Source organism: Oryctolagus cuniculus, chromosome 14 (genome assembly GCF_051225735.1).
Source record: "Oryctolagus cuniculus isolate XC-2025 breed Fujian yellow rabbit chromosome 14, ASM5122573v1, whole genome shotgun sequence".
In the NCBI taxonomy this organism is placed as follows: domain Eukaryota; kingdom Metazoa; phylum Chordata; class Mammalia; order Lagomorpha; family Leporidae; genus Oryctolagus; species Oryctolagus cuniculus.
The window spans coordinates 11627768-11645967 of record NC_142880.1 but is presented as its reverse complement, the minus strand read 5'-3'; the positions used below and the strand labels follow the sequence as shown (position 1 = coordinate 11645967).

General features: G+C 44.5%; 1 protein-coding gene and 1 long non-coding RNA gene across 13 annotated transcripts in view; one reads left to right on the top strand and one right to left on the bottom strand.

The window, feature by feature from the left end:
- LOC103349544 (uncharacterized) overlaps nt 1–18200 on the bottom strand; it is a 217670-nt gene that overhangs the window by 127335 nt on the left and 72135 nt on the right. The gene's annotated exons all lie outside the window — the stretch shown is intronic.
- The window catches only part of MEF2C (myocyte enhancer factor 2C), a 175824-nt gene that overhangs the window by 127363 nt on the left and 30261 nt on the right, over nt 1–18200 (top strand). For 6 of the 10 annotated variants that reach the window (XM_070056431.2, XM_070056420.2, XM_089313005.1 and 3 more), the window contains exons 5-7: nt 4333–4470; nt 13170–13356; nt 15416–15463. In XM_070056431.2, the coding sequence (XP_069912532.1) occupies nt 4333–4470; nt 13170–13356; nt 15416–15463 (373 nt within the window). Of the gene's footprint in view, nt 1–4128; nt 4273–4332; nt 4471–13169; nt 13357–15415; nt 15464–18200 lie in introns of all 10 variants that reach the window. The other 4 variants (XM_070056435.2, XM_070056416.2, XM_070056428.2 and 1 more) reach the window with 1 other exon arrangement.

Genomic DNA, 18200 nt, shown 5'->3' with positions numbered 1-18200 from the left:
CTGCACGTGGAAAGCAAGCAGGCTCTTGAGAATGCGCAGAGTTCTCTGAGGGAGGAGAGTCTTCAGAGGGTAGCTCAAGAGGCTGGTGGCATCAGAACTCTGGCCCCATCCTGACATACCCAACGAGTCTTTTCAGAACACAAGCAGTTAGCCAGGAGACACTTAGCCTACATCCATGCAGGACTCCCAGCCCTGCAAAGGAAGAAAACTTCAATCCTCCCTTACCTGACCAGTGGTAATCACAGGAGCTTCCAAAGACCGATGGCAGACTCTGATTTTACAAGAAAAGTGCCTGAAGGGATAATGGCTGCTTATCCATTTAGTAAGCCCCTTAGTTCATATTGACTATTCAGTACCGTGAATAGACACACTTGGCTGCGTCTAACAGTAATTCCTTTATCATCATCATTAAACAGCTGTAGATTTTTAATATTATAAAGATAAAAATGCTCTTATAGTTCCACATTCACACTCTGGTATTCAAGTCGGTGCCATCACTTCCATTTTAAGAGCTTTGTAATTCCACCATAATCATTTGTTCTTGGCAGAAATGTGTTATACAAGCACTCAGCTGAGGATAATATTTTTGAACAATTTTTCAGTGTTCTAGTTATGTGATTATGGGAATTTAGAACTTGGTATTAATTTTCTCTTGAGTTTGGTGTTTGTGTATCTCAAATGCTCCTTTTTAAATAACACAGTTTAGCTCGAATCATTATTTCAATACTGGTGATAGTCATTACAGGATAATGTAGTCAGATACAAGCAGCATTTGTTGGGGGAAAATGAACCATTGCTTTCCCCCTCCTCCTCATCGCCATTTCTATTGTGATTCCCTGCCACCTGCCTTGTTTGCTTAATACTTTATGTAACCCCTCAGATGGAAAGTGAGCTCAAACTTGATCTCAGGGTTTTTTTGTAAACTGATAAGTGTTTTATTGACAAACAGGAAGTCCCACTCATGGCTAAAATTTGTCTAAGAAGTAGTGATATTTTAGCTGTATTTTGTTGCTCAAAAATTTCCCACAACCTGCATCTATTTCCGCATTCGATCTATTACTCCAGATGGGTGTACGTATGCTTCGTTGAATATGAGTGGGAGAGAGCTAACTGCCACCCCTCACCTCACCAGGGTGGGAACATTTGGGCAAGGGTGAGGCGTGGCCCTCCGTTGCCTGCTGTCAGTGATGTCTTGCTTGGCCAAGTTAGTCTGAGGTGTGGCACAGGTTTCCTTAAACTCTCTGTAGGTGACTTACAAGAGATAATGTGTTCATATCTGTGGAAATCTTTCAGTAACATGTAATTGATACTTGAATTTTTTTCTAAATCAAACACAATATCTACTCCCCTGAAAGCTTGGTGAGAATATTTAGCACACATGCGTGTGCCAGATGGGTTGAAATGACAACTGATAGGCTTCTCCTAACCCTTGCGTTCTGCTGTCAGAAATCTGTACATCAAAACAACCAGGCTTCTTACAATAAGATCTACTGGATAAAAGATTTGGGTGGGCACACATAGGAAAAATCTAATCTCTGTATAAGACTGTATGTTGACATTATAGAGGACTTCAAATGAAAGGTGTATATAAGAATATTCTTACACATGCCTTATAGAAACATAGATTACTTTGAAAAACATCAGCAGTTTTGATCTTACCTATTTTTCTCTACACAAATGAATTGTTATGAAAGGTATACAAAATATGATGCAAAACACTCAAAAAATTATTCTTAAAAATTCAAACATAAAAGCAGACATGGAACCTGATACAGCACCCAGAAGAATGCTCTTGTGGCTAAGGTCATGCTAACAAAAGAGTCTAACACATAGGAAGTCAAGTTAGTAAATAAAATTATGATTCTAATATATTGTGACAGCCTTTGTGGTACTCCTAAAGGGACCCCTAAGGGTAGAGAACGTCCAGCCCATGGGCCATATAAGAACCCATGAAACGAGCCGGCGCCGTGGCTCAATAGGCTAATCCTCCACCTTGCGGCGCCGGCACACCGGGTTCTAGTCCCGGTTGGGGCGCCGGATTCTGTCCCGGTTGCCCCTCTTCCAGGCCAGCTCTCTGCTATGGCCAGGGAGTGCAGTGGAGGATGGCCCAGGTGCTTGGGCCCTGCACCCCATGGGAGACCAGGAAAAGCACCTGGCTCCTGGCTCCTGCCAGGATCAGCGCGGTGCGCCGGCTGCAGCGGCGGCCATTGGAGGGTGAACCAGCGGCAAAGGAAGACCTTTCTCTCTCTGTCTCTCTCTCTCACTGTCCACTCTGCCTCTCAAAAAAAAAAAAAAAAAAAAAAAAAAAAAAAAGAACCCATGAAACCAGTTGGTCTGGCCCTGCCACGGCAATCGCAGGTGGGACTCAAAATTCAATACATCTATAGCGGATTGACTTTTCGGTTGCTAATTGTTAAGGCCCACGGATGATGTCACAGATATCCTAACGACCCTTGGCCAACAAAATCATTTGCCACGCCTGCCCTGGGAGGACTTCTGCTGGGTGAAAAGCACTGCCTGCGGCCCTGTGGTGGGGCACAGGTGGCCCCACCAATTACAGATTCCCCAAGATTGTAAATGTATAGTTTATCATCTTGTGTCAAAATATTCATTTTAATATTCAAACATTTTACCACATAATAAGCTGTAACCATATGCTTATTTGTTATATTATACCAGTATCACATTACTAAATATTTACAGAGCCCTCGTGTTTCCTAAATGTATTAGAAATGGTGGGTCTCTTATTTGATTTTATGAAAAAAAAATTTTCCACGCCTCAGAAACTTAATTTTAAATAACATTATATCTGTTACACATTAATAGGAGCCAAGGAGCTTTTGAACCTAACACCCCCTTCTTAACTCATGTTGTTTTATTTATTTTCCCCAATTGCATGAATTAAAGATGGAGTGTTATCTCAGCTTTGAATTCCTTCGCTTGGTGTCACAGCTTTTGCTTTATTTAGATGTGAATTCTGTCTTTCATAAAGATGAGTCGGCTGAACTTTCCATTAATGAGAAACACTTAGGTACGCATCTCTTTGTAACTGATCTTGAAGTACCAGGAAATTTAAGAAATGTTGCTAACCTATTAATAATTAACATGGCAAGCTGTGTGATTAATCAGAAGTTTGGTGATGTCTAAAAACATAACATTATCTCTGTAAATCAGATTGTGTACAATTAAGTTGACAACCATCACTTAAACAAGAGAGGATAACACTCAGGTCTCCTGACTCGTGCTTTTCCAAACTGTTAACAGCATCACATTCTTATTTATTGGGCTCTGATGGCAGAAACTAAAGCAGCCCGACCCCCGGGAGACAGGAGGTTCAGGATGAGGCACTGACTTCCCACTTTGTGTCGGCTGACTCCTTTGCAGCTGAAACCAGGGGCTGTGCTGGGTTGGGCATCGCTCACTGGCTGGCTTGGCTACCTGCGCTCATGGTGAGAAAGTTGAAGCTCAGCTCTTCCAACTTGTCCTACAGCCTTTATTTTCTTATGTAGCTTTTCAGTGTCATGAATTTCAGTGCAGACTTTCAGCTACATAGAACTCTCACAAGCAAAAGTAATCCTCCATATGAGCACAGTACCTGAGCAGTCTCAGTTGGTGCTTGGTAAGAAAATAAGTGGTTTCCATCATACCGTTTTGCTGGCGAGAGCATGGCGGGAAAGGGGGTGACAAGACGGATGGGGACAGGCGGGACACTAGTGCCCACCACGAGTTAAATTCAAACCAGGAATCTGCTTCCAACCCTTCAGCTCTGGTCATCCTCACAGGTTGTGCGTGTAATGTCCAAAGTCCTCACACGACGGTGTCGCAGTGCGCTCCCTCCATTGTACTCATCTGGAATTGTCTCTCCCTCTTGCATATGACAAAATTCAGCCCTCGTGGTTCACTGACTGTATTTAGCGGTGAGAGAGACTGTTTCCTTTCTCTGTTTTTCAGCGGGTGACGAGCACTCTATTGAAATGACTCATGGTTTCTACCTGGGATTTCTCGTCCCTCGTGTCATCCGGCATATGTAATGACCCAAAACGCTGGGCAGCCTGAACTTCTATAATTCCCCTGCATGTCTCTTACAGCCTGTGTCAAGGTTTGAACTTTCCAAATTATGTATTTCAGACGTTGAGAAAGAAGGGCCTTAATGGCTGTGACAGCCCAGATCCCGATGCGGACGATTCTGTAGGGCACAGCCCTGAATCTGAGGACAAGTACAGGAAAATTAACGAAGACATTGATCTAATGATCAGCAGGCAGAGATTGTGTGTAAGTACTCGGAACACCCTTCCTTTTTTTTTACTCTCGATATTTCTCTGAACCTGGCAGGCCTTGAACAAGAAAGAAAGCAAAGGCTGTGAAAGCCCCGACCCTGACTCCTCTTATGCACTCACCCCACGCACTGAAGAAAAATACAAAAAAATTAATGAAGAATTTGATAATATGATCAAGAGTCATAAAATTCCCGTAAGTACCCAAGGTAGATGGCTGGTCTGCTGATAACTGCTGCAGTAACATCCCTAACCCTCGCAGTGATGGCTTTGTAAGGTCAAAGGGATGCAGTAGCCATCTCATCCCGCGGCCCTCCTGCTGAGAGCAAACCCTCAGGGGTGCTGGGATTGCACAACCCAAAGGAGTGGCCAGCACCGTGTCACTTCCCAGGAGGCACAGCGACAGCCCCACGGCACACCCTGAGTTTGCAGTCTTTGAACACACAGTTCATGCAAGCTCAGTGCCCTAGACTCTCCTTCCGAACAAGTGTGCGGATTTGCTGTAAAACACACACAGACCTCCACGTAGTGAGCCAAGGTCAGGAACACAGTGCAGCTCCCATGCTCTCATGCAACCTGCCTCAGTCGCCCCCCAAATCAGAACTGATTTCTGAACGAAACCTCAGCCTCCCTCCCAATACATGAAATTCAGCAACAGCACTGAAGGGTTAAAGCTAACGCTCACTGCAAGGAACAGACTGCATGAAACCTAACGGTAAGATTTCAACCTGTCTGCGTGCTGGGGTGACTTTAAAGCTTCGTCAGAATATTATCTGCTTTGCCGACACCAATATTTCCCATGCTTTAACATTTGGCTAAATTTTGTCTTAACCAAATCAAAAAATGTCTAACCATCAATCATATGCCTTGCCAGATATTGAAGAGAAATAACTCTGCATGTATGATTTTGTTTGCCCACATATATGATGGGAAAGTATATACAGCTATACATAATATGCCTTTTATTGTATTCTGTCAGCAATCAAACAATGTTGATTTTGTGGTATAAGAGGGAAGGACTTCTGCCTATGTGCTTTCTGAATAATTAGTGTTAGTGTTGGATAATACATAGCCTCCTCCAGAGGTCATTGATTCCCTTGCAAAAAAAAAAAAAAGTACATTTTTGTAAGTTAACTGAAAACCCTAAACCTGAGAATTGAGAGAGACTGCGATGAAAACATGGCTTGGCGATTACAAATGCGGGTAGCTATTCGGGAGCAAAAGTTCTAGGCCAGATTCACAACCACACTCCCAAGATAAATGAACGTTTTATGTAGTCAGTGTTTGCTCCACTTCTGTTGGGTTCAATGGGACACTTTAACAATTTCTTCGTAAAATGTACACACGTTGGCAAATACGTCTGCTGCCTTTGTTCAGTGAACTGATGTGAGCAGTACAGCTTTTGTTGAATCAGAATTATTAGTACGCTGTATCCCGAAGGGAAGCTAAGTGCTGTGAATGCTGAAAGGTTTCCTAAACTGAGCAGTGCTGGGAACCTCGCAGCACACCGGACGCTCTCTCCAGAACAGCGATTCCTGTCCTGTGCACCGTGCATACCTGACTCGGCCAGAATCCCCACGTGATAAAGCGGCCATCGGAATTCTCTCTTGCTCGGAAGAAACGTGGAAACAGCTCCGTTGGGCCCATGTGTAGCTTTTACGTCCTGAGTTTGTGTCTCTGTGTAATATGCCAGTTTGCAGCAGCTGTGGCAAAAGGCTTGTGAGTGTAGGCAAAGCACATTCGACGTCAGACAAGAGGAACCCCTCGCACAGCGAGGGCAGAAGGCAAACCCAGGAGACACAGCGATCGCTCTCAGCGGGCGCGACCCTACGTGCGGGCGGAGCTGTGGCCCCAGAAGTTGGAGGAGATTACGCATCGGACCGCTGGCCCCCGGCTTGGGAAGGGGAAGAGATGTGTTGCACGCTTGGACTTCCTGGCACTGTTTGGCCTTGTCACGAAAGAGTTCAGAATCAGGATCCACGACTTCCCAGGAGGTGCCGCAGTGGGACATCCCTGCTAGAGTTCGCAGGCAGAGCTGTGAGCTGGAGCCACGCGGCTCCTCGCCGTGCCAGTCTTCGTCTCTCTGGCGAGCGCTTCGGTCTCCACGATGACAGGCCGGGTTTTTTGCACGTTGCTCTGCATTGCTGGAAGTCGGTCTTGGTGAAAGTTTCCACAGCTGCTAAAACATTCACAGCCCGGCAAGGACACTCTGCCCCTTGTGTGCAGAGTGTCTCCACCTCTTTAAAAACATTACAAGACTGTTTTTCTATTTCAAAGACCCAGCTAGAAGAATTTCCCTTTGAAAATAGAAAATTTAATATTGCAGTCACCTGTTGGTCTAAAATGATTTATGCCCGTATTCCTCAATTACATGAAATAATTCATGGGTGATTTGGAATCTTGTCAGCCAGATTTCCTGGTGCTGGGTTTGCCACGAGACACGCTGGGCTTCACAGCAAGAAAAAACAGCTCCATTTAAGGAGCCAAGGGCTAGGAAACAGGAGGAATGAATGAGAGGCGGATGCGAGATTGGTTGAGAGCAAACGGAGAGGAGGAATTGGAAAGAGCCGATGTTTCCTTCAAAATAAGAGACTGAAGAGGGAAGTGAGTGGGAAAGGGAGGGGCAGAAAAGAGAAGCACATGAGCTCATTAATCATCAGAGGAGGGAGCCTGGGGCCAGAGGTTCAGCAGTGGGTTCAGTGCGGGTGGAATGGCAGGCGCAGCTTCCCAAGAGAGGGCAGGAGGGTGGGACCCCCGTGGGTGAGTGGGAGTGGGCAGGTGGCCACGTAATGACCTCTGCCTGGCTTTATCTAATTGAGCTTCTGCAGATGGGGCGCAAAGGGGAGCAGGGGTTTGGAAGAGGACAGAGTGTTGAAAGTCTGGACACTGACGAGGAGGGCATGGCGAGTGGACAAATGGACGCTGGAGTTGGCAGGCAGCTCTTGGTGGTCCCTGCTCATCACGGTCATGGCCATCATTTTTCTTTGCTAAAGCTCAGTAGATTAAGGGTATCATTGGTGACAAAGGTGAGATTCAGGTTACTCATTCGCATTAGATAGAAGAGAGCCCATTAACTGAAAATATTTCATTAAAAATGTTTAATTTTATTTTTCACTGGACCTACAGAAAGCTTTGGAGAATAGTAGGTTTAAGACAAGGGTTCAGATACGTTTCTGACTGCATTCACTCGTGGTAGTAACCAGTCACATTGTTCAGGGGTGGACACTAAAAGCTTTTTAGCTACCATTTATTTTAAGATTTATTTTTATTTATTTGAAAGGCAGAGAGAGAGAGAGAGAGAGAGGTTCCTCATCTGCAGGTTCACTCCCCAAATGGCGCAAAGCCCACTGCCAGACCAGGCCAAAGCCAGGAGCCCGGAGCTCCATCTGGGTCTAGGTGGCAGGGGCCCAAGTGCTTGAGCCATCTTGCACTGCTTTCCCAGGTGCATTAGCAGAGAGATGGAGTGGAAACCAGGACTTGAACCAGCACTCTGAAATGCTGGCATCATAGGCAGTGGCTTAACCTGCTGTGCCACAAAATCTCACACCTTTCCATTTTACACTGGGTCCTAAAAACTCCATAAGCAGCCCTGCCTACAGCATTTTACTTAATCACCCCAAATTCCTTCTTCCTTCCTACCTTGAATATTTTGAGACTTGGGAGCCTGGCCCTGAGATCTTTGCAAGTTGGGAGCTTTTAACTACCTTTCAACTTTGACTTTGTGGATGAGAATGTTTAAAATGTAGATATTCTAGGGGCTGGCGCCATGGCTCACTTGGTTAATCCTCCGCCTGCAGTGCCAGCATCCCATATGGGTGCCGGGTTCTAGTCCCAGTTGCTCCTCTTCCAGTCCAGCTCTCTGCTGTGGCCTGGGAAGGCAGTGGAGGATGGCCCAAGTGCTTGGGCCCTGCACCTGCCTGGGAGACCAGGAGGAAGCACCAGGCTCCTGGCTTCGGATCGGCGCAGCACCGGCTGTAGCAGCCATTTAGGGTGTGAACCAATGGAGGGAAGACCTTTCTCTCTGTCTCTCTCTCTCTCTCACTGTCTATAACTCTACCTGTCAAGTGAAAAAAAATGTAGATATTCTAGATCCCTGATTTTGAAAAATCAAGAATACCGATTCCTCCAAAGCAATTATTCTAGCTGGTGCAGGCCCCTCAGTCTTCAGAGCCACTTCCCCTCCTCATGGTTGCAACCATTCTGTGCCTCAGGTACAGAAATGCAGGCCAGGGGAGATTGAGCGCCCGGCCTGGTTAAATGGCAGTTTGTTACACAACCTGATCTGCAACTGAGATTTCGAAGAGAAAGGCTGATGTTCTCTCTGATCCTCCAAGATACCTTCACAGGATGGTCATTTCTGAGCTCCTAATCTGCTTTCCAAATTATTATAGCTAATTCCTGCTTCTGATAAGAACACAGCAAAAGCTGGAGAGGGTGCAGAGGGTGCTGGGTATTTTATGAATTCTGAATTTTTGGAGTCTGGTCTGACATCAGAATTCCACCTGACTGGGCGCACAGTCAGCGAGTCATACATGGCCTTTCCAGGAGTCATCTTAGAGTGATTTATGGTCCAGAATGTTGACACTGAGTAAGCCGTGGGGGGAGACAGTGGTCAGAGGCAGGGAGGAGTAGAGTGCCTCTCGCTGATGGTTAAATGCTTCATGCCATAATTGTTAATAACCTTCTGTACTTTTGAACTGCATGTAATCCTGCAAGGGTAAAGAGAGTGGACTTTGGTCTCTAATTGGAGACAACCAACCTCTGTAGAATATTCAAAAAGTACGTGGGTTTCATGGCTGATACTAATTTTGAGTAAATAGGAAAGAAGGAAACCTGGTTTTTCTATTTCCATCTTAAAAATATTTTAATTAAGGCCGGTGCCACGGCTCACTAGGCTAATCCTCTGCCTGCAGCGCCGGCACACCGGGTTCTAGTCCCGGTCGGGGCGCCGGATTCTGTCCCGGTTGCCCCTCTTCCAGGCCAGCTCTCTGCTGTGGCCCACGAGTGCAGTGGAGGATGGCCCAAGTGCTTGGGCCCTGCACCCCATGGGAGACCAAGATAAGTACCTGGCCCCTGGCTTCGGATCAGCGCAGTGCGCCGGCCGCAGCAGCCATTGGAGGGTGAACCAACGGTAAAGGAAGACCTTTCTCTCTGCTTTCTCTCTGTCTCTCTCTCTCTCTCTCACTGTCCACTCTGCCTGTCAAAAAAAATGTAATTAAAATGTAGATTTTAACACTTATTGATTTTTATTTATTTGAAAGAGCACCAGAGAGAGACAGGCAGTAAGAGAGATCTTGTATCCAGAGGTTTAATTCCCAAATGCCCACCACAGCTAGGTCTGGGCCAAGCCAAAGGCAGAAACAGGAACTCCATCCCCTTTCCCTGTGTGAGTGGCTGGGACTCGAGTACTTGAGCCCTCATCTGCTGCCTCCCAGAGACATTAGCAGGAAGCCGGATCGAGAGGCAGAGCAGGAGCTTGATCCTGGGCACTGCAATATGGGATGCAGGCATCCCAGGTGGCAGTGTAACCTCCTAAGCCGCAGTGGCCACACCATATATTTAAAGTTTTTAACTGCCATAATAATAATGTTCATGGGGCACAGTGTGGTACTACAATACATGCACCCAATGTGAATTGGCAAGATGATTGGCATATCTATCATTTCAAATATGTATCATTTCTTCAGGTTAGGAACGTTCAAAATCTTTTGCATGAGCTATTTTGAAATCTACAATTAATTCCTGGCGACCCTAGTTAGCCTGTGGTGCCAGAGAACATTACAAGTTCTGCCTTCTTTAGAAGGTAGTCTTTAAGGTTTATTTTCCCCCAAGACCTCAGTCCTTCCAATGGGGATGCTCACCCACGTTCCCTAAGAACCCAGTCAGCTCTTTGGTTCACCAATAATAAGCTACTGATTTCCAGCTCTTATTCATTTAACACTATGATTTCTGGCTGCAATATTTCATTTCAGTTGGAACGTACACTGTGTTGTACAGTGATTTAGTAGCAAAGGCAATGACCCTGTCACTAGATGTCCTTGGGCCACCTACTGACTCTCAGTGATTTAAAAAGGGAAGCGTTGTGTGTACAGTGAAGGGATGCTGGAAAGGCCCAAGCCCATCGTGTACGTCAATTACACAGCGTAGTGCATGCTACACACATTATACACGTCAGCGATGAGCTTGTGATTGTGCCTTTGTAGAGTCTTGGGTTCTGCACTGCCTTCTAGCAAAAGACCTCGACCACCTTGATCGATGGGGACCCCGTTTGACAGTGACTTCCCTGATGTGACAACACGGGAGAAAGAAGAGCAGTTAGGGGAGACCAGGAGAGGGGACAGGGCCAGGGCCGGGTGCAGGGTTATACAGGGTGCTCAGCGCAGACATGAGAGAGTTCCCATGAGAAGGAAGGAAGGAGAGACAAGGTGACAAAAGCTGGAACATACAGGCCCTTGTGGACCACGGGAAGCAGTTGGGGCTTTGCTCTTAGTCAGATGAGACTGAGTCTCCCAGGATTTGGGCAGAGGAGTGCCCTCGTGTGACGCACACTTCCAAAGGGTCAGCCTGATTGCTGGGTTGCAAATAAAAGAAAAAGAAGGGAGTGGGGTGCAGAAGCAGGTCCGTCTCCTAGGGCAAGACTGCATTGATCCCACAAGAGAGAATGGTGCTGGCTTCGGCTAGGAGCCACAGCACAAAGTCGTGGGGGCTCCCAGACATCCTCAACTGACCCCCAAAGTGCTCCCTGCAGAGGTGGGCCCTCCTGCAGCCTACCACCGTTCTAGAGCTAGAGTGACCGGTGTGGCTTAAGGGTTCAGCCAGAAACAGATGGCAAACCCTGACCAGTAATCATTCAGAAGCGTGTTTACAGATGGGAGACTGAGGGAGACCTGAGAGAGCAATGCAGTGTGTTAGGGCTGACCACCTAGAAGCAGTTATCAATACCAGGCTGCAGGAGCCCGGGGAGGCAGAAGCGACTGGAACACAGCAACACCCACGTGTGTGGGTGGAAGCCACCCAGACACAGCGCTGGGAGGAGAGGAGCGGCTGTCACACAGCTGTGGCCCAGCCAGGAGGACGCCTCTGCCTCCCACTCTGCCCCTGCTGCTGCCTCCTTCCAGCAACTCTGCCTCCCGAAGGCAACGGGAGCCTGCTGCTGCCATCCCGAGGCCCAGCTCCTGGCAAGAGCCGATGAGCACAAGTCCAGTGGAGAAGAGCTGGGGCAGGCATTTTGATTCTTGGATGCGCTGGGTCACCCCACTTGCCTTTTCATGAAGGAATACAACTCGCTACTCATTCTCCAGGCACTGGCTTTCCAGCATACTCCAACACTTCTGTTGTTTGACTTCGAAGGCTCTGGAAGTGTGGGGACATAGTCATGATCTGACATCTGATAAGACATTTACGTGCCATCATGGGGATTATCCAAAAATTATTTTCCGAATCCCCGTCTTGCAACAGAACAATGACTGGTGAATAGATCACACGAGCACTTTTTATTCCCCTCTGAAAACAATGAAGAATCAAAGACAGATGGAAGGGAAGATTCGTGGGACCTGTGCGCTTGTCACTGTCCACATGTCCAGAAGGTGGAAGAAAAGAAAATGTAAGAAATGAAAAATAACAGAGCATAAACATAAACAGGACAGTATTGCCATCGTCACCAAGATACACACAAGTATCACAGCGCAGGGTCTGATGCAGGCCAGCCGAAGCTGATGAGACACTGAAGGAAAAAAGTACAAAGGCAAACAAAAAACAACAGCGAGCAGCTGAGCCGTAGGCACAGGTGTATGTGAACTTGGGCAGTGTCTTCTCTGGGGCCCCTGAGGGAATGCCTTACATACAGCAAGTGTCTGACATTATATGTATGACATGCATCTCATCCATGCAGAGTGCTTTCAGCCATACTTTTCATGAGCTTTGTGAAGACCCATCATAGGCATGTATTTCAAAACTTTTTTACACCAAAACAAATGGATCCCTTTTATCCTGTTAAGAATGCTGTGTGTTCTCACAGCATGAGTTCTCTGGCAATACATTCAAACAGTATTTTCATTTGAAATGCTAAAAAAAAGGGGGGTGATTATGAGTATTTAGTTAGTTTCAAGCAGAAACATAATTCTGCTGAAAATGCCAAATACAAAAAAAATTAACAATTGAGGCCTGAATTGTTTAAATTAGACATCCACACAGCTTCAGTTCACTAAATATTTTTCAATTCCCATTTAAGATACAAATCCCGGCAGTACGCGAGTACCAAAATGTGGGGCATAGCATATCTTCCGAGCAAACGTTTTAAAATGTGAATTATTGAATGATATGTGCTCCGTTGAATCCTGTATCTTAAAATGCCTATTATCTTTAGAGTTACTTTTAAAAGGAAGACTTTTAAAAATAATAATTAAGCTATATGTGCTATTCACGTGCCTGGAGATGATTTTATATCATTAAACCTGTGCATAAATATGCTTCAATAAGCAATTAAACCAAAGGGTCTGGTTTGCATTTTAATTCCCTTTTTTTTCTCAGTGAAGTCATCACAATCATGTACCTTTGATCTTGCAGTCATTTCTGGCACTCGATTCAGATAGCACAGATGAACAATTATTACTTAATAGAATGGGATCCGAAGACAATGGAGTCTAATGAAGCGGGGCTTTGTTTTAAACAAAAGTGAGACATTTTCTAATAGTTGCAAAGACAGACGAGTTCTGAGCATATTCAAGAAACCGGTTCATGATCTGAACATCTCGGAAGCTCTTTATGGTCTAGACACCAAGCCATTTGGAAAGTGGAGTTTTGCCTAGAAAAGTGAAGGCTCTGTGCCCAGGAGAGCTTGTTACAGTTCCTCCCTGTGACCCGTGTTTTTGTTTTGTTAATTTTGTGTTCCTCCAGGCTGTTCCACCCCCCAACTTTGAGATGCCAGTCTCCATCCCAGTGTCCAGCCACAACAGCTTGGTGTATAGCAACCCGGTCAGCTCACTGGGAAACCCCAACCTCTTGCCACTGGCCCACCCTTCTCTGCAGAGGAATAGTATGTCTCCTGGTGTAACACATCGGCCTCCAAGTGCAGGTAACACAGGTATGTTCTCAGAAGGACGGAATGTCAATAGACTGTTGGGAGAAGCCACTTGTGGTAAAAACCAAATTTTGTTTTGTCTACCGGATGCTTTCCGGTTTTGCCCATATGTCCTTCTTTGGGTCACATCCAGCCCCGCAAGGTCGTCTATGTGATAAAGCCTGGGCCTTTTGAACCTGTCTTTTGAAATGTTCACTCATCTGCTCGTTATCATCCAGCCTGTCACTTAGCTCCTCCTGTGGCTGTAGGTTCGCCACACATGTTTTCAAACAGGACCTCAAACATGCCGTCTCCACACTTGGGCTTCAGCCCCCTCCCCAGCATTTTCCCTCCTTTTCCTGCATTCTCTGACAGCACTCATCCCTTTGAGTTCTTTGCCATTGCAGGCAATTTTTATTCATTTAGGGAGTAACTTATTCCACAGAGGATTTAAAGCAGAAAAAAGAATAGGATGGGATAACATAATTTAGTTGCGATGTGAAATAAAACAAAGCTGAGTCAGCAGTGAACTTAGGGCATGTCCTGTGCACACGGATCCTTGCTGCAGAATTGTCTCCATGCTTGTCTGAGATCCTTGCTATTGTTTGATCCACACTGTCCCAGAGGAAAAGAACCATTGCTCAGAAAAAGTTTGACCACTCTTACTTACCTAGATCAGCCAAAATAGGTTATGAGGCACTGGGTTCAATAGGCATCCCAACCTCCTGAGTCAGTGGGGAGTAAGTCCTCTTCCTTAGTCAGCTCATGGTAGCAACTAAGCCCTCATGTAGCAGACACAACTAAACCACACACAGCACCAAGAATAGTTTGCCGCTGTAGTAAACCATTACATGTTTAAATTTGTTTTGAGGAAATCACTCCATATGAAATTTGTAATGTTTCTTGGGTACTCATAACTGTATTAGAAGCAGTTGATTTGTAGAGACATTTTATCTGTAGAATATGTAGATACCTACCTCACAATTAGAACTACATAAGAAGTTTTTATTATAGAAACTGTTTTTTTACAGATTTTCATTACAGAAACCTTATGGAGAAAATATAACCAAAATCAGCCAAATAAAAACAATTTCGATGATTGTTGAGTCTGGGAAGTATACTGAGAACTTGAGTGTGACATTGTTTTTGGTTTGTTAATGTGCTCACAGTTTTTCATGAGTTTTTAATAACCATATTGAAAATATTTATTTAAAAGATATTCTAATAAAGTTGTATTTCCTTTCTGATAAATGCTCATTAATTTTATGAATGCTCATTAATTTTATTATTCTGATACTTTACTTCCAAAATATTATTTGATGGGAAACAATGAACATTTTCTTAAAATATAATTAACATTTTCTTTTAATTCCAAAACCTGAACCAACTAATAATTATAGAATATCGCATAAAAAGCAGTTAGAAACTATAGATGGTATTCTCATTATTAGTTTTTTTTGCTAACTCTTGTTTATAAAAACTGAACACAATTATTATATTCAAATCTGATTAAAACATCCAGATTTTTATAAACATTGCCAAATTTAATATACTTTGTTTAGTGATGAATAAGCATATATTCATAAATTTGTGGTAGTGAAAATTTGTTTTACTGTATCAGTTAGCAAAATCCAGTTAGTAAATGTAGGTAGCTCATTGAAATGATAAAAATTCTGGACAGCTAGCATTACAAAAAAGTAATGGTATAAAATATATTTACAAGAATTAACATCAGATGTACAGCTATCTGAGCACATAGTAGACCTCACTTCTTTTTCCTTTCTGCTTAGGAGAAAGCCTAGAGTTGGAAGTAATAAAATGCCGAGACTAGTCAAAGCGTGGCTTTTTAAAATGTAATCTTTCCTAGAAAAAAAGACTCCACAAAATGTCAGTGATTGAATGTATTTTTAACGTTTGAGCACAGCATGTCACAATAAAACAAATGTCAGCTGGCTGATTTAGGTAGTTCTTTATGAGGTTACGACTCCCGGGAGAAAAAAAATACCGGGGTGGTTAAAGGTAAAGTGTTGGGATCTCTGGGCCCGTGGCCTTTCTCCTTCTGATTGTCCTCTTTAATTCCTAGGTGGTCTGATGGGTGGAGACCTCACATCCGGTGCAGGCACCAGTGCAGGTGAGTCTAGGCTTGTGTTGTGGGTTCTGCTAGGGGATTTGCAGGCTTTGAGTCTTCTGGGCAAGGTAAAGTTGAGAGGTCTGTGAGAGGCGTGGAGAAATGACCCCAAGAATTTCTAAAGCACTTTTCTGAAACAGCAGTGGTTAAATAGTAACTTAGAAGAAAACCATTTATTAACTCGAAGATTCCTTAGTAGAACTTCAACTGGTCAGCAGAGGATTGAGGGCTGGGATCACATCAACTTAATCCTCAATGCTATCCCTAGACCTAAGAGTGCCTTTGGCAAGCCATGTTTTGTGTGTTGTGAATCATTTCCTACTCAAAGATGTACTGAAATCCCATGCGTTTCTAGAGAAGAGTATGCAAATAAAAGGAAGGAGTAAGATTCTAAGCATTCAGCAGTATTGTTAATAAAGTAAAATCGCATTTTGCATTTAAAATATGCTCTGAGAGACCATGAATGTAATGTGCCTCCTGAAAGTCCCTTAAATAAATGGACTTCAGCTCTTAAGAGCTTCTTACCATGTATCCAGTTGTCTCACAGCCACATTTCTCCAGGATTCCATGTTAATTCATAGTATTGCGATTATTGAGACGTTGATGCCATTTTCAATGCTGGCACTAAGATAGCACAATGCTTTGAAATGCCAACTGGAGTTCACTATTGGTATAACAAGTAACCATGGTAATTCCTGCAACTGGAAGATGCTATACATTTAGAATAGTAGGAGGCAGGCCTGAATGACACAAGGTTATATTTGAAATGTCAAAAAAGATTCACGTCTATTGAAATATCCATAAATGGCATAAATTTAAAAATTCCCTGGTCAAATGTAAGAGCCTGCTAATTATAAGAAAAGAGATAAAGAAAACAGGCATACGGAAGCGTGTTTATAAATACCTCAATTTGGGGGCGCTGTCTCTCATTTCTGAGGTTGACGCTTCAGTAGCTCTGTGTGTAATGAAGAAGGATTGGACCTACACAGCACCAGCTTCCCACTTCATAGTTCTTTGGAAAATTAGATAGAGTCAAGTCAATGCACAAACTCCGTGGTCACACTTTGCTGAAATGAAATCTTAATTTTTTCCCCCAAAACATACTTTGTGGTTTATAACCTCAAAATCAGAAGACCGGGTCGAATCCAGGCCAGCGTTTCTTGGATTCGAGTCCCTGCCAAACCCCGTGGTTGGAGACAGTAGTGGGGACTGAGTGGGTGGTTACAAAGAACAGTACCAGTTATAAGGAAAATGATGTAGGTGTTACAATGTTTTGTCCAAGGTCTTATCATGTGAGTTGGCTTGCTGTTTCGGGGATAGGTGATAGTTGTGATGAAAATTATTAAAAGTTGCAAAAAAAAAAAAAAGGAAGAAAAAAGAAAAGAAACATAGGCAGGAAAACATGGATTACTCAGCTTTGATGTAAGTGGCCTCTGACTACCGTTCAATGGCTAGAATGCTGTAGATTCCTATGTTGAAAATAATTATACTGCCATCATCAATTCCTTGACAGTGCACTAAGTTTAGTGGTCTTTCAGGGATAAGAAAGAGTTTGCCATGACCGGCTCCAGTGCCGTGGAAGTAAGAAAGTCTTGCAAGCTTGGCAGATGTGTCCTCCTACCTGAGGACCTGTAACATAGCCGTGAGAGTCTTTGAAAAGCAAGGAATGAAAAGACACCTAATTGCTCTGTTCTGATGATAACAATTATTATTTATTGACTGTCAGGTAGCCATGAGCATATAGATTTCACAGTTCCCATGTGGTCGTGAGTTACTTATCCATTTTTTTTAAAGATTTATTTATTTTATTTGAAAGGCAGAGAGAAAGAGAAGGAGAGGCAGAGAGAAAGAGAGAGAGAAAGAGGTCTTCCAATCTGCTGGTTCACTCCCCAGATGGCTGTAATGGCCAGAGCTGTGCTGATCCAAAAGCCAGGAGCCAGGAGCTTCTTCCTGATCTGCTATGTGGGTGCAGGGACCCAAGCACTTGGGCCATCTTCCACTGCTTTCCCAGGCCATAGCAGAGAACTGGATCGGAAGCGAGGCAGACGGGTCTCCAACCAGCCCCCATATGGGATGCAGGCACTGCAGGCGGCAGCTTTACCCAATATGCCACAGCGCTGGCCCCTTTACCCACGTTTTAAAAATAGAAGATGAAGCCTGTGGTGACTCTGGTTCCAAGGAACATGTGTTGCAGCTGCCACTTAGTCCTGAGCCTGGTTGTCACGCCCAGCTCAGCCATCTTCCCCTGCCTTCTAGTGCCAGCCGGTGTCATATGTCCAAGCTGAATATATCCGTGCTGATGTCAGAGTGCCACCTGACACCGGGGGAAATCAAGGCCAGCCAGAATGTCCCTCGTCCTTAAAACAGAAAAATAAAGCAAAGTGGCCAGAAGATAGCCTCCAAATTTTTGAATATTGCTATTGAAGTTCAAGGTCTCAGATAAGTTAGGAACTCTGAGGTAAGAGGCAGGACTCTGCATTCAAGTCAAATACTTTTTAGCCTTTTTAGCTCTTCTTTTTTTTTAACCCAAGCTCTAGTTCATCCAGTTTGCAAGAAGGAGATAGTCTTGTGGGGAAAGGAAGTGAAGTTAACTTTTATTGTGCATTTACGTACCAGAAGGCCAACGAGGTCAGCCCTCTCCCTGTCAACTCAGCCTGCGCAGAGAATGGGGACTCTTTCCCAACCAGGCCCTGACTGCTCCTCCTCGTCTTGTTAGACAGGGAGTTGGGAGGCCTCACCC